The following is a 16826-nucleotide window of genomic DNA, read 5'->3' as shown; positions in this document are numbered from 1 at the left end:
TTTTAACAACTTAATAGGTTAAGTTTTATTTGAGAGATGTTTTCTGGAATGCGCTATTAGAAGATAAGGCATAAAAGTTTTGTATTTGCTTACTTAAATATGCTTTACATCTACATACTTAATATGCTACTTTTATATCTGCTTTCTTAATAATGTGAATCAGCCTGAAATCATATGTAAAATCTCACTAATGCCATAATACTGCAACAGGTAAAATAGAAAGAATTTATATTTATCTGTTACTACATGAAGAAGTGACATGAAGGATCATGTGATTCTACTTTCAACTATAGTTACAGAATAACAAAAGGTTAGAGGTGTACATTTGCCATCATTCTGAAGTTTAGCAAAATGGGAAAATGTAATTCTTCTAGAAATATTTAAATAACTCACTACCTTGGAAATACTAGTGTCCTATTGCTAAAAGCATTGAAAATATTGGGAAATAATTGTGATTTTTTAAAAAATTTATCGTACTTTTATAAGCATTAAACAATTTGATCACAGAATGCTGTTGATTTGGAAATGACTTCAGACATTTTTACAGTTTGATTCTATTTCTTAAACTATTACTATGAAACACACACAAAAATTATTACTGACCCTATCAGGAATTACATTTATTCATCTCATACTGTTTTAGATAAATTCATTTACTGGCTGTGCTATATGAAAAAAGGAATGAGATTTGAAATATATTTCAACTAAAAATACTGAGGTGGGCTTGTTTCTCCACCTCAAACTATAATTAAAGTCAAAGTATAAGATTTAAATAGAGCACTGCTATCTATTTGAACAATAGTTACACTTTTGAAAACTTTGGTAAACACTTCTATAAAGTAAATCCTTCAATTCTTTGTTGGACTTTCCTCTGAATCATTATCAATACTCCCAAAAGGGCCTTAATATCACTAAGTACATTCAAAACTTAGCATTGGCATCTTTTGTCTTCAGTGTTTCACAATTACCAAAACCCCACTGGCAAATCTGCCCTCTTGAAGCTTATTTAAGCCTAATTCCCACTTTTGATAACTCTTTCATTTCATTCAGTTCTTCATACCAAATTTGTGATCCTATCTTTTTAAAAAAAGATTTATCTTTTATACTTCACTTACACTTAGATGACATAATATGCATATCCTCTGATGCATCAAATTCAATCCTAGAAATACTTCCAACAGAAATGCATACATATGTCCACCAAAAGACATTCTAGAATGTTCATAGCAGTACTATTAATAATAGTGCAACAGTGAAAAATACCCAAATACTCACCAACAAGGAATGAATAAACAAGCCATAATACATTCACACAATAGAACACTATGTATCCGTTAGAATTAACAATCTTCAACATCTTGCAAGAATATAAGTGAATCTCAAATTAACAATGTAGAGGGAAAGAAGGCTAGCACACAAAGGTAATACACTATATGATTCCATTTAAAAAACTTTTAAATAAAACATTCTGCATAGTGAGAAATTAGGATAGTGACTACCCATGTGAGACAGGGTAGTGATTGGAAAGGAGCACTAAAAAGGGTTCTGGAATGTTGGTTTCTTGGGTGTGTTCAGCAAACTTTATGTTTACAAAAGATGCACTTTTATGTATGGAGACTGCAATAAGCTTAATGTGTGTTTTTGACAAAAGTATAGGAGATAATACATAGAAAGATATGGCACAAATCTCCTTCTCATCCAGATTTTACTGGTTCTGCCTGTGTCTTACAACTCTCTTCTCTAATTTCAGTCACACACACACACAGATGAGTACAAGTAAAACGGGTGAAGAAGCTCAGTGTATTGTATTAATTCTGGTATCTTGGTTGCAATACTATAGTTACCATTGTAGGAAAATGGGAAAAGTATGCAAGGGACCTCTATATATTATTTCTTGTAATTATATGAGAATCTAAAATTACTTTGATAAGAAAAATTTCAATTAAAAAAGGTGCTAAATATACACAGGCAAATATGCTGATTTTCAAAAAGCCCCTATCCCAAGTGAACTGTATCATAATGTCCGAAATTGCTGGCAACCTGTACCTTTAACATGTGTCCCAGGTAACTTATGATAAGGCATGGCTAGGAAATACTGTGTAGCAAATTGGCAAGCTTTTTATCACTATGTCAATCCAGGGCACATTGGGCACAAGCTTATAAATTAAATCTGTCGTATTGGTTTTTAGGCAGTCTTATTGCATATTATAAAAGAAGTCAGCGTTTGTTGGTTCTCTTTTAAATATATCTACAGAATATATCTAAGAATAAAATACTTAGGAATAAATTTAACAAAAGGAGGGTAAAATGTGCACACTAAAAATTATAAAACATCATTGAAAGAAATTAAACCTCCTAAATAAGTGGAAAGAAATTCTGTGTACCTGGATTGTTAAGATTGCAAAACTCACAAAAGTATTACACTTAGTATAATGTCTTTGGAATTCATCTATGTTGTAGCATGTGTTAGTGCTTCATTCCGTTTTGGCAAGCTTTTTGTTGGTTCTCTTTTCAATATATCTACATAATATATCTAAGAATAAAATACAATAGACCATATAATGTGTGATTTCATTTTGTGAAATTCTTAGAGAGACAGAGTAGTTTACTCATTGCCAGGGGATGGGGAGGAGAAAATGGGAAGTGATCGCTTAATAGGTACAGGGTTTCTTTTTGTGATGATGAAAATCTTCTGAAATCAGATACTGCAATGATTACACAGCTCAGTGAATATATTAAAAACTTAAACAAATGACTTTTATCTCAATAAAAATCTTTAAAAATATATCTAGAGTTCTCTAGTATAAATTTCTTATATTATAATCATATTCAAAATCAAATCCTTAATGTTAATGTAAAATGGTAAGGCATCAGGACAACCACTCTCCACATCAGAGCATTAACAGAGAACAATCATGCATTTGACTCTTGACCAAAGGAAATTTTGCTTTTTCTGCATGTATGCCTTGAAAACAATAGTAATATATTAATATTGTGAAATGCCCAGCTGGTGGTGAGGGACTGTTCAAGGAAAAGTCTCCTATTTCTCAAATCAAATCTGTAGGCTATTAAGTTAATTGGCTGTGTGATTTGATGGAATGGATAGTGGACTAGACTCCAGAAAACCTTTCCCTTTTTCTTACTGTGTGACCTTGTACTTGTCAGTTATCTCTCTGCACTTATTTTTGTAACTGTCCAGTTGAATATCAATACCTGCCCAACACATTTAAAGGATTTTCAAGAGGATCAAATGAGTAGATGTGAAGATGCTCTGAAATTGACAGCACTAAAAATCATGAGATATTATTTACTTAATATCCTTCATTTTTTCTCTTCAGACTTGATTTTCAAAGAAGGGGAAACATAAGGTGCTAGGTTAAATGGTTCCTTTGGCTATTGATTGAGAGGATCTGGCTTTCTTGAGGAAGAAAGTTGTATGGTTCCAGAACTTGAGCTTGTGTGACATTAACAGATAGGATTTCATAGAAAATTGTTATAATTTTTTTAATGCATCATTCTGGCAGCATGAGAATGATATGGCAGCAGACAGGTTATTGTCAATTAAACACGAGCCGTCAGAAAGTCAGAAGTGTTGGAATATGGAGAGCATGTATCCTAAACAGATCACATGGCAGCTGCTTGGCTGTTATTTTAACAGTCTCTCTATGTATATGTCACTTTCCTGCAGAATTTGAGTCCCTAAGGACAGAGATATCTCTGCATTTGCATGTTGCTGTCAAGTCAAACGTGGACCTTCTAAATGAGCTAGAATGGTGGGTAGTAGTGGGCAAGTGACACGTGGAGGAGATGGCTCTTGTCTCATTTTCACCCACCAGGTTATATTGAAGAGGCCTGCATCATCCCCTGTCCATCAGACTGCAAGCTCAGCGAGTGGTCCAACTGGTCACGCTGCAGTAAGTCCTGTGGGAGTGGCGTAAAGGTTCGGTCAAAATGGCTGCGTGAAAAACCATATAATGGAGGAAGGCCTTGCCCCAAACTGGACCATGTCAACCAGGTATTTTCTACCACTGATTCTAATACTGAAAATATTAACATATTGTTTAGATTCACTGTGATTTTTTTTTTCTCCAAAATGGAGAAGAGTAAATAATAGCCCCTTAATAAGAAACTTGGCCCGTTTTATCTTTAGAGTGCTTGAGTAAAATACATGTTATTAAAATCCCAAAGAAGTTATTTTATTTCTCTATTATCAGGAGATTTAGTTCCTTGCATGTTTATGCATAAGAATAAAACTAAATGGAAATAAAAATGACACCTACCTTTAAAATAATGTCATAAAATTGTATCTAACTTGTGTGTTGAAAGCAAGATTGTCTCATTCTTCGAGTTCCATAGACTCTCAGGAAAGACACCTCAGTTATCAACCTTGTAAATTAAAATCAAAGAAAGGAAATGGGTTTGCATCTAAAATTAGGAAACATATATCGTACATAAATTTGTTTGATATAAAATTGTTAAAGAAAAGAAATATGAAGATGGCCTCAAAGTCCCTGTAAGGATGCTATCAATGTACTCATTGGCCTTTTCAATGTTTTTTTGGAACTTTATTTGACTTTGTATGCATACTTTGTTAGCTGCTATTAATAATTATTATTCATATTCTATTGGAGAAATAAAGTAAAAAAGCTAATAGAGGGAACTGTGACTAAATTAAATGTAATATAAGATGCATCAGATAACCTACATGTGAATTAACAAAGAATAAATTTTATGTAGTATGTGTGGATGTTAAGATATATATTTATAAATGCAGTTATCTCTCTGCATTTATTTTCATAACTGTCCAGTTGAATATCAATACCTGCCCAACACATTTAAAAGATTTTCAAGAGAATCAAATGAGTAGATGTGAAGATGCTCTGAAACTGACAGCACTAAAATACATGAGATATTATTTACTTAATGTCCTTCATTTTTCCTCTTCAGGCTTGATTTTCAAAGAAGGGGAAGCATAAGGTGCTAGGTTAAATGATTTATTTGGCTATATATATTTAAGTCATAATCAAATGAACCAAGTCATATATATGAACCAACCTTAAATATGTAAATATGTTTGAAACATACATTGACTGTATAATTTTAATGTGCAAACTGCTTACCAGTACATGCATTTTCCTTCCCAAATTAATTTAAATGTGTTAATAACAATAAAGGTACACTGTAGGGAAAATAAAAAGAGTATTTGAGTAAAGGAATTAGGGACAAAGAAAGTGGAGCATTAAATTCCATAGGAAGTGCTCTAAAATCTTGATTTTTCCCTGAGTGAAGTTGCTGAATTTACTCTTGAATTTTCAACTGTAGGTGAATAATATACGGCACTGCTGCCATCTACTGGTAATTGAGTTCCCCTGTTATAGTGAATATTTGCAAAGAAAATTCAGTTCCCTGATCCTAATGAAACAGAATAACTGAAATGTAAGGCTTATAGTACAAAAGAATATTTCTGTATGTTTTGAAGTATTGAATTTCTAGTGTTAAATTTTAATTTTAATAAATGTTATCCATGGTTTTATTAAAGAGAATTCTTCACATACTCTTACCCTAAGAGTATGTACGTGTATGTGTACAGCCAGTCAGAGCTTAAATTAAAAAAAGCTGTTTGTCTCAGCATTTTCTCCACTAGTGAGTTCACAGAGGTTCAAGGCCTTGTGTATTTGCTGTGAAATTCTTTAACCTACGCTATTTCTCTGTCACTTTTCAACTCTGATATAATCTAATGCAAAGTTGGAAAGGGACATTTTTAGGTACTTATTATTGGCTTGTGATAAGTTGAGATATTAACAACAGGAAAATCAAAGCTAGAACAAAAAATAGTAGATTCCTGAATATTTGACTTTAAATATAAATTTTCTTCATTAAAAAATTGAAACTTCTAGGTATTTATGTATTAGTAAAATATTAGAAAAGTAAAGAGTATGCAAAGGTTTGTGTTAATGTTGAAAATCGGAAATTATATAGATTTTTTTACTACAGTTATACGTTCTCAGTAAAATAATCAGTGGTCCATTGATTTAAAAATGGTCTCCAAGTTTCCATTTTCTAATTGAGGAAGCACATCCTTATTTCCTAAGAAATATGGATGAACTGATTGATTAAGATCAACAGATTGATCAACCAATCAACCTGTAGACAGATATAGTCTGATCACAGGTTGGATCACAAGATATTTGCATATGTCAATTCCCTATAGTATGTACTTTGATGTCTACTCAGTTTTCCAAGATTTCTTCACCCAGCCTATCTATTCCTTTCCTTGACTGCTGTTTTCAATTATGTATCAGAAGTTGGTTTTTCTCCCAAGGCCTAATAAAAATGTTCTAATAATTTACCAAAAAAATAGGCTTTTATATATAGATAATAATATTTGAAACTTAGAACATGAGCTCTTCTCATTAAATCTACTGACATTTTTACTTATCTTTGTTTCTCTCCCTTTGCTTTATTCCTGTTGAACACTATTCCAGGCACAGGTAAGAGCTTTTAAACATTGCGGTTCATAGTAGGGTGCTGCCAGTTTTATATTTTTCTTCTAACTTAAGAAAATGTATCTATTTTACTGCTATTGTCTTCTATCTTTTACAGGGAGGAAATATATTTTCCATAAATTTTTTTTTGCAACTCTTCCCTTTTCTTTTATTCCCCCCCTAAGATGTTACCTATGTTTTCTCACTTTTATGTCAGGACCCTGAAGTGCAGGGGTTGGGAGAACAAGCTTCACTCTACCAGCCTTGAAAAGGCAGTGACCCCTCTTGTCCATGACCTCATGCTTCTCAGGGGGGGAGGAAAAGGCACAGGTGGGCTGAAAGTAGGTGAGAGAAGGTTGCTCTGAACTGGTTTGCATTTATTCCTGGGTAGAGGAGTAAAGCGAAAGCTATCAAAGGATTAGGAAGAATGACATTTTCTCATCAATTTTTTCTTCCCCGTAAGTCATAGGGTAATGTTTTGTCTGGTAGTATTTAGTCTTATTTTAACACAGCACCTAATGTGAAAGTAACCATTTATGACAATAATTCTAATTGGACAAAAATAATTCTCAGTCCACTGTTGGATTCTTAATCCAACAGTATCTGTGTTTTATTCCTTTTGCAATAGGTCAACTTCATTCACTTTACTTAGGTGTTCAGTACACTAAAATTTACACAAAAGAATGGCTCCACAGGGTTACCAAAATCTGTATTTTCTGGAATTAAATAGTTATATAAAACATTCAGTTATGTCAGTTATGTGTGTGTATGTTAAAAAGTAGGAAATAGAGTCGAATTACAGCTTTTGAAATTATTTTAGAAGACTTTTTTCTTTACTGGTTGAGTTAGCTCTGTTGCGGTGAATTATGGTCCATTTATTTCTTTTATTTAGTAATTCTTTTCATTGAGAAAAGAGCATAATTGGTTCATTGTTTTCAAAATCCTGAAGCCAAACAAAGCACCCTAAATGTGGGGCTGAAAGCCTCTGTAACACCAGAGCGCAGACAGTCTGTTTTGTTTCATGGGGCCCTCCCTGCTTTGGACTATAGTTGTGTAATAGGAGACCAATTTCAGGCCTTACATCCAAGCCCTAAATGATTGAGGGTTAGTTTTAAGATGGCTTTGTTTCATATTATTTATCTTTTAATTCAGTTTCATATATGGAACACAAAAAAGATAAATTCTCATTGTCACACATATTTATTTGGAAAACAGGCCAAATTATGTTTATTTGAAAGAGTTACCTTTATATGTTTCATTCATTCATTTATTCAACAAATCTCTGTAGAATGCCTAACATACGAGAACCCTGAGCTATGTACTGAAAACTCACCGGACAGGAGGCTGAGGAAAACACAATACTGTGGTGAGGGTCAGTATGGGAGGGTATGCTGTGTGCCCAATGTGGTCCTTCAAGTCAGCCCTACAACTGCAAGGTAAGAGAAAAGCAGGCAGAACACTACAGCCAGCCTCTCATTGCTAGAACTCTCAAGAAATTTTCTATATTCCCATTCCAGAATAATCAACAAGAAAGAACAGTGAAAGTAGCTAAACAAGAATATAATGGGTTTATGATGTGCAGTGTCCAACTCACTCTCATCAGGTTCCCTGAGGTGCGATCGCTGAGAGCTGTGTGTGTTTCAGGTGTATGAGGTGGTCCCCTGCCACAGTGACTGCAGCCAGTACATATGGGTCACAGAGCCGTGGAGCATTTGCAAGGTGACCTTTGTGAACATGCGGGACAACTGTGGAGAGGGTGTGCAAACGCGAAAAGTGAGGTAAGGCCAAGCCTAACTATACAGAAAAGCAAAATGTGCAACTACCTCCCTATTCCACTTGTGCCATTATGAACTGTGTCTCCTCCCCAGCTGCCTGAATAAAGTTGTCTTTAGTTTTATTTTTAGGGAATCTGTGTTCATGGAAAAACCTAAGGGGATTTTCAAGCAGTAGTTTCTCATAGTTGGCCTTCTGATTTAGGGAGCTTTATTTCAAGGTGCTCTTGAAAGGAAAGAGCGGCACGGTGAATGCAAACTGAACCACTGCAGATTTTCCAAACCCAATACCTGTTTTCTTGAATGCCAGATATATTTGCCTATTTTTTAATGGTAATTTGTCATAAACTTGTACTCCTTTCTATTAAACTGGCTAACTTCTGAATACTCTCCTCTCCTCTGAGAAGCATTCCTGAAAACCTAGTGCCACTCATTTGTTCTTCTGGGGCTGCCCTGTCCAGTAGGGTAACCACTAGACATGCGTAGCTATTTCATTTTAAATGTAAAGTAACTACAATTAAATAAAATTAAAAATATGTTTCCTTAATCATACTAGACACATTTTAAATACTTAGCCCACAAGTGGCTAGAGCTATTCTATCAAACAGCACAAATGTAGAATATATCCAACATCACAGTAATTTCAGTTGGGCAGTGTGGCTTTATCTGCTCCATATGCCCCTCATTGTTTTTGAAAAGGCTCATTTACTCATCTGTCACCTTTATTAATCTCTGTATAATTTTCTCCAAACTGAGACCCTGTTATATTTATAAAAATTCCCCAACACCTAATACAAGGTTGATACTCATTAAATTTTCCCTCCAGCATCTGCGTGTGATCCTTAGCAGTTCTATGGAACAAGTGTATGAGGTTTTATTATCTCCACTTCATAGAGTAGATTCAGAAATACCAAGTAACTTATCAAGAACACACATCCAGTAGAGTGACAGTTGGCATTCAAACCAAAGTCTCTTGTCAATCTTTATACCAGTTCTCCCGACCCTGCTGAGGGACACACAGTAAAGACAAACATAAAAACATCTGGAATTTGACAACTCATGCTGTGGAGAAACCCATCCTCACACGTGACCTAACTTTTCATGAATTGAAGATTGATATTTTTCAGTAGAAAAGGAGAACAAATTAACATTTGTATCACAAATTCTTGGCACACCATGAATAACTTCACTTCCAATAAAAATAATCTATTTCTATTTTCCAAAGCCAGTTTGAACTCTCAAATCATTTTTCCTGAGAAACTTAATAAAGGTGGATGTAATTAAAAATTATATGTTAGAAAAATAGTCAATGACCTGAGCAGATGTTTATAATGTATTTTGGGAGAGGTAATGAATTGATAGGGAAACAGGGAAGAAGAAGACAAAGACTGTTTTCTACCATTCCCTTCCACACTTAAAATTTCTCCTTCAAATTTAAAAATATTTTTCTTACATTAATAATTTGATCAGACTGGGATTTTTGTTAATAAGAACTTATAATAAAGAATTACTGTTCTATCAGCTTTCCATTTGACTCTCTGTGCACAGATTGCTGCTTTTCTTTGTGAACAGATATTCTCAACATTTGCAAACACATCCTCACCAAAGTAACTTTTTAGATCAGCTAATTAAACATCTTTAATGCAAATAGAGAAGAGAGAAGGTGAGTATTGATTTTGATCTCTGATCATGTAATAATGTTCCCATTTGCTACTGATTGAGTAGTACACCTCCTTAACCTTATCCTCTGCTAGTTAAGGTCAGAATGTCCTGCTTAAACACCAGCATTGGGTGACATTTTAGGATAGATGAGTCTATAAAAGAGCAGGTTTCAGTTTATCCAATGTCATTCTTTCTCTTTAAGGATGGTATGACATATCAAAGATGGTGTTAGAAGCAGTTTGCCCCAATGGGAAGGGATATTTTTTCATTGACTTTTTTAGAATTGCCAGCACATGGTGAAATAAAAAACATCAGATCTGGTTACTTTTATTATTGTTTTTAAGTTCTATGCAGGAAGTGCACTCTCTTATTTTCATACTAGTGATGGGCTTCTGGCCCTGCCCTTTGGCTCCAACTTGATTGTACACTATGTATTTCTAATACAGTTCAATTTTCTCAAAACGTAATTCCTTCTCCTGTGGAAAGGAGAAAGGCCAAGAATTTAGAAAGCTAGTGAACTTAAAGTGCCTTCCTTTGGACTCAAAACTTGATCCAAATATTTATTCTATATTCTAGAGTAGTTAAAAATACTTAACACCAAATAAAACAATTAAAACATAAATAATCTGAATGTCAACAATAAAGGTTTTTAAATAATTGTGGCACATTCAAATGATGGATGGAATTCAAATGTGGTCATTAAAAATTATATCTTAGAAAAATAACTAATGACAGAAGTTGTTCATATTGTTGATTGTTTTCTCAAATAGTAGGAAAGTTTGCTCCTATTGCATAATATGAAACAGCAGGCTTAACAAAATAGTCTGTTAACATTGCTGATCTCAAATAGGATTATGTGAATTTTATTGTTTCTTCTGATTTTTCCTAAAATGAATAAATTTTCCATATAATAAAAAATCAGAGGAAAAGGAAAGCCTTTGACAATGAAGTTTTTTGTACAGAACTACTTAACAGTATTAAACATCTGTCCATAATGCTGGATCAGTAGGTAATTTTGCGAGCTAATCCTTGTACCTTGTGTCAGTGCCCACCATCAGTCAACAAAGCAATTTTTAAAATGCTATTGAAGGTAGAACTTTTTCCTGTGAAATTTAAATTCTCCCTAAAAAATGCATAATTTAATTTTTCCTTCAACATGAAATCCAGTATCTAAATTTGCATGCTTTTATGATTGCTCTTTTAGATATCTATCCATATACAAAAAAACACAGAGTTGAGTATTTGCATGGACACTTTTTCTGCCTACAAAGCCAGTTAAGACATGACTCAACAGCACAGTTTCCCAGTCTTTGAATGCATCCCACAGGAAAAGTACATTTCTCTTAAATTCAGCAGCACTATATAGAAAGGTGTTTCTACAGAGTAGATTTGTGAAGATGCAATGTCCCTATTGCTTGTAAATCCTTGAGAGAAGTTTAGGTTCCAGGCATAATTGGTAATGTAATTCAACTGACAGTTTAAAACATCACAATGGGCTTGAGATACTTAAGAACTCAAGCCTGCCTTTTCAGCTCCTGCAATGCAGTTCTTTTCCCAAACCCATTAATTTTGTTCACTTTCTCCAAGGTATAAGCGAGGGATAGTTTTTCTCTTCTACTAAAAAGTGCCTGGAGAGATTATTAAATACAGTAAACATGAAGTCTGGTACTAACCACATTAATTAGTTCCCCAAGAGATGAGTAAAGAGCCCTTTGTTACTGCTTACAATAGAATGAAATGTAATAAAATGTTTGAATTTGTTCTGTTAAAAAAGAAAATAACAATAAAAAAAGGTCAAGGTATAGGAAGATCTGAACAATCACATTTAGAGAATTTGTGCTATTACTATTATAACTATCTTTTCACTTCTGGCTTTCTTTTAAGGTTATCAGCAGATGGGAGGGTAAAATTGCTTTTTAAATGACAAACAATTTGATAAATGCCATCAGTTACTTTTGAAACACTTAATGGAACCTCTCCCTTGGAGATTTCACTGCCTCATCCTGTATCTATATAAATCTACTTGTCGATAGAATCCACCATTTTCTTCAGAAGAAAAAAAAGATACATTATATTCCAAAATTGCAACCCCTCTGTGAATCTCTTTGGAACACTCCTAATTAGTGTCTGCAACATATATTAGTCTAAGTGACCTTTTCCTTTCAGAGGAAGATACACAGAGTTTACATACATGCAGTGGCTATAATTTTAAAAGATATTCCAAGCAAGCATAGATTTTTAAATCATACTGAAGCTCTACAAGTATTTATGGGAGGAACAGTTTCTTTTATGTCTTATGTTTGGAGAATTTTATTCATTAAATACAAACCTCTCACTCCCCACCCCTATGATGATGTCTGAAGAAGAACATCTATCCTATGGTTAAGTCGTTGTTCTAATTGTTCTGGTTCCTACCTAAGAGTTGTTTCCTTCCAGGTGCATGCAGAACACAGCAGATGGTCCTTCTGACCATGTAGATGATTACCTCTGTGACCCAGAAGAGATGCCTCTGGGCTCTAGAGAGTGCAAATTACCATGTCCCGAGGATTGTGTGACATCCGAGTGGGGTCCATGGACCCGATGCACTTTGGTGAGATGATTAACTATTTATTAGTAGTGAGATTGCTTAATTCCTTACCATTAAGCTTAAAAGATATTATTAAGAAAGTTACAGTTACTAAATTAGCTACCAAAGCAAGAGTGTGTTTTCTTGGCTACTTTATTCTATGACAGGGCCATTTGAAGTCAGCAGTGTTTTGACTCAGCAGAACAGCTCGACCTCTTGTGAGCTTTATGCTCCACCACCGTCTTCCTAGCCCAAAATGCCTTCAGATTGGCTTACAAATACACAGCATGCTAAAAACTGCAATGGTAATAATGATTCCCTCCAGGTAAAGAGAAACTGAATGCAACTCTAGTAAAGGTATTTTAATGGTTCAGGTTATTGTCATCCCGCACTTTTTGCCCATTCCATTTTATTTAAATTGTAGGAATAATCTTTCCCCCAGTGGGGTACAGCAGCAGGAGTATTGATACTAAAACTTAAAAGATCTTGATAAGAAAGAAGAAAGCTGTACATCAATGAATCTCTCCACACACTGACGCTATGTCTCTCTGGGCCTCAAAAGCCAACTGAGAGTTTGAAATGACATAAAGCTTCTAGATTTCAGCAGTCTGTAGGGGCTCTTCCACAGGACCCTGGGAAGAAAGCCATTTAAAACAGATCTGGCTGATGATGTAGGAAATTTGGCTCACCCCTGGGCACCTTTAGATGCTAAAGGATGGGGGGAAATTCCACCTAATGTGGAATTAATTTGTTGAAATATGGTATAGGACAGTTTCAAAGAATTTATGATGCATGTTTCCAAGGAGAAATTAATTTTCTATCTCAGTATTAACATTATTAAAAGTGCTGATTAGCAGCCAACTGATACAGCAGAAGCAAAACAGGACTGGCAGTTGACTGGGATATGAGTTAAATTGCCATAAAGAATCAATTTCTTCTCAAAAATATGCAAATGATTTTCTGTTCTAATTCCATAGCATTAGATTTGAAGTTACTGCTACTGTTCTTAGAAACCCAATACTTTCAAAACAAGACTGAGCCAGTAGGAGAATGACAAACCAATCCTTTTAAGTGCTAAATTGTAGTTGTGTGTTATGTGTGCATTAGGAAAATAAAGGCCACTAATAGCTACTTATTTAAAGTCACCCTTAAAACAGTTTTTCAGGTTCAAGAGACTGTGATAGATGGATGAATGGATGAATGAATGGATAGATAGATAATTTCTGTGTTAGTGACCTACAGTATTAATATGACTATTTGTGTTTGTGTTTGTATGATGTGATATATCTATTAGTATTAGACACATAGACTCTTAAGCACCTTATAGCTAGTGGGACATCAAGAAACTCATCTAACACCTTGATTTCATAGATGAAGAAACAGGCATAATGAGATAGTTCAAGTTAGCCAGTGACCCAAACATTCGAACTCCAGTGCTCCCCCAACACGTTAGCTCACCTTTCTGAGGAGTTGTATTATTCTTTGTCAGCCTTGCAATCAAAGCGGTTTCCGGCAAAGGTCAGCTGATCCCATCAGACAACCCACTGAGGAAGGAAGAGCCTGCCCTGATGCTGCTGAGAAGGAACCCTGTAACCTGAACAAAAACTGCTTCCACTATGATTATAACGTAACAGGTACGAGGATAGTCATCTCATCGCCAAGCTAAAGGCCACATCCTGTGTCTGTCAGCTCAGTAGTGTAAATATTTTTCATCTCCATCTGTGTGCCCTTTGGACATGCTGCTTATACTCCTAGAAATAATTCTTGGTTGAATGAAAGACATATTTATCTGTTTTATTTTTAAGTAAACATCAAGATACAGGGAACGAAAATGTCACACAAACCTTAGCCCTTAAGGTAGATAGATTTGTGAATAGTCTGAGTGACCCTATTTAAGACATCCTCCCATTTTGCAAAGGTGAAAATAAAAGATACATCTTTCCCATGGGTATCAGGTTTATTGAAAGATGCCTTTCTGCTTCAGAGCTGTTTAATCACTATGACGCACTTGGACAATTCTTCATGTGCAGGCAGTTCCTAAAAGCATGATTGGTCTGATGTAAAAACGTCAGCAGTCTTAAGCTTGACAAAAAGCATATGAGGAAAATATAAATATTTCCATGTTATCAAAGGTACAGATGAAAAAATACACACTTGTATTTTTTCTGGAAAAAAGGCTTATTGTAAATTCCATTTTCCTTCCCTAACCCCAATCTTAAACCATCAAGGCACATACTCTTGAAAAGAAGAGAGTTTGTGAGTTTATATGACTGGTGCAACACTGATGCTTATTTTGGAGTTTTTCCCAAGTAATTTTGAAATTACTGGACACCACCCCAGAAACTGCATGACACAAAGCAGTGAGATTAGCTTTTTATTTATTTTGTTTTTTTTCTTCAATTTCCTTTGATGACGCAAAGCAATCACAGTTCTCTAAGACATGCCATGCTACCCTGAAAAGAAAGATGAAATAATTTTTCAAAAGATGTAAAATAAGAGAGTTAAATAAATGTGGCCAAAGTGATTTTGAAATAAATAAGTGTACATTTTAAAACATTCTAAGTATGGACAGTAAGTAAAATACAGTATATTATTTGACTATAACTACATATAGTACCATCCACTATAATTATGATTATTTTTCTAAAATACACATAATGTTGAATTTTAAATTTCTACTTCAATTAGGAAAAACGTTTTTAAGTGACATTTGATCTGCAGACCAAAGCCATTTTTACAATATCACCAAATGGCTAGCTATCAAGATTGTCAAATAGACATCTGCCTTCAAGAATAATCCCTGAAGCTCTGTGCAACTCCAGCAATTCTGTTTGACTCCTGATATGTTCAGAGCTGGGCCCCATATGCTCTGCATGTGGAATGATGGATTGTACAGCTTAGGAAGCAGTTGTGAATTAAATATGGTTATCAGAGTTTCATCTGAAATCTGTTTCATACTAGCCTTCTGTTATGATGGACTCCCTTCCTTTCAGACTGGAGTACATGTCAGCTGAGTGAGAAGGCAGTTTGTGGAAATGGTGTTAAAACAAGGATGTTGGATTGTGTTCGAAGTGACGGCAAGTCAGCTGACCTGAAATACTGTGAAGAGGTGAGGGGATGCTGTGTAATATCTTTGTGAGTAAATCCCTTCCTAATAATTTCAGTTCATGCTGAACCAAGTGACCTCTGCTCCATGCAACCCACTGGCGGCAGATGTTTTTCTGCACTGTTCAGAGGCTGTTAAGCACCCTCTTGAAAAGATACACTGTCCAACACTACTGCTTTCTGCACATAATTTCCTGTATTTTGTTCAGCATGGAACCCGAAGGTATGCTAATTAGCCTATTCTGGAAGAAATGCTTGGAGAACAATAAGTCATCAAGGTGAATAAAGGCAATAAATCAGACTACTCACCACCTTTTGTAATTTCACGTGAATTTTGTGTTGCCTGGGACACCTGCCAAGAGCCATCATTTATTCTGTTACTAAACATTGATCACATGTGGTTTGGTAGCAGATTTTGATACTAGGATCTAATACCAGCTGTGAGAGCCCAAGTACCAGGTCTAGAAAAGAGAGAGTTTGAAATTCAAACAAAGGAATGGAGTTGGCCATTAGTATCTTTTAGGTGCAGAGAACTGTAACTGTTAATTCTCTAATTTATAAAAAGAATGTCATCATTTCTAGATATGACCTTATGGGACCATGAAAAAAAGCAGTTGTTGGCCTTTCTTAGTGTTCATGAAGCTACACTTCATGTTGTAATTATTTTGTCTGATTTCCATACCAGAAGGGTACTCGCATTCCTGACAGGTTTGGACTCCTCCTACATCAGAGGTCCACGGTGTTAAATGTGAACTGAGATAAGCAGGAGACTCCATAGATCTGCAACACACAGGGAGGAGCTTGAAAACTTACTAGGGTTCAGTAGACAAGGTGGCCGTAACTTCTAGCTATATCCTAGAGGTTATCATAAGCCCATGGTAAATTGTTCCCGCTCCTAAAGGAGAGACTCAAGATGGAAATATTTTAATCCACTTTGATATCTTTATCATGTGGATCCCCCTTAACTTCCTTACATGTCTGTCTCCGGGAACAGAGCTCCCAAATGTACTGACAATAAGTGATTTACTTAATAAATTCCTCTCACGATCATCTTATAACATAACTTGGTGTATTCATACTTTAGATATAATTAGCAATTTCATACCTGAATCAGTTTGGTTTTGAAACTAGTAACACTGAAGTAATGTAACCATTATACAAATAACATTATTATTATTGGACATTATTATAGTAAAATACTGGCTAGAAAGCTTTCTGTGATCTACTACTTGTTGA

The 16826-nt window shown here is 34.9% G+C and overlaps 1 protein-coding gene across 5 annotated transcripts in view; it reads left to right on the top strand.

Moving 5' to 3' along the window:
- THSD7A (thrombospondin type 1 domain containing 7A) overlaps positions 1-16826 on the top strand; it is an 809828-nt gene that overhangs the window by 769774 nt on the left and 23228 nt on the right. For all 5 annotated transcript variants that reach the window (XR_008998498.1, XM_057504555.1, XM_057504554.1 and 2 more), the window contains 5 exons: positions 3837-4015; positions 8130-8263; positions 12356-12509; positions 13975-14119; positions 15479-15594. Coding sequence is in view for 4 of the 5 variants with exons in the window: in XM_057504555.1 (XP_057360538.1) it covers positions 3837-4015; positions 8130-8263; positions 12356-12509; positions 13975-14119; positions 15479-15594 (728 nt within the window). In the remaining variant the exon portion in view is untranslated. The remainder of the gene's footprint in view (positions 1-3836; positions 4016-8129; positions 8264-12355; positions 12510-13974; positions 14120-15478; positions 15595-16826) is intronic.

The sequence above is a fragment of the Manis pentadactyla genome, chromosome 7, assembly GCF_030020395.1.
Source record: "Manis pentadactyla isolate mManPen7 chromosome 7, mManPen7.hap1, whole genome shotgun sequence".
In the NCBI taxonomy this organism is placed as follows: domain Eukaryota; kingdom Metazoa; phylum Chordata; class Mammalia; order Pholidota; family Manidae; genus Manis; species Manis pentadactyla.
Note: the sequence above shows the minus strand (reverse complement) of the source record. Positions and strands in the feature narration are given on the sequence as shown.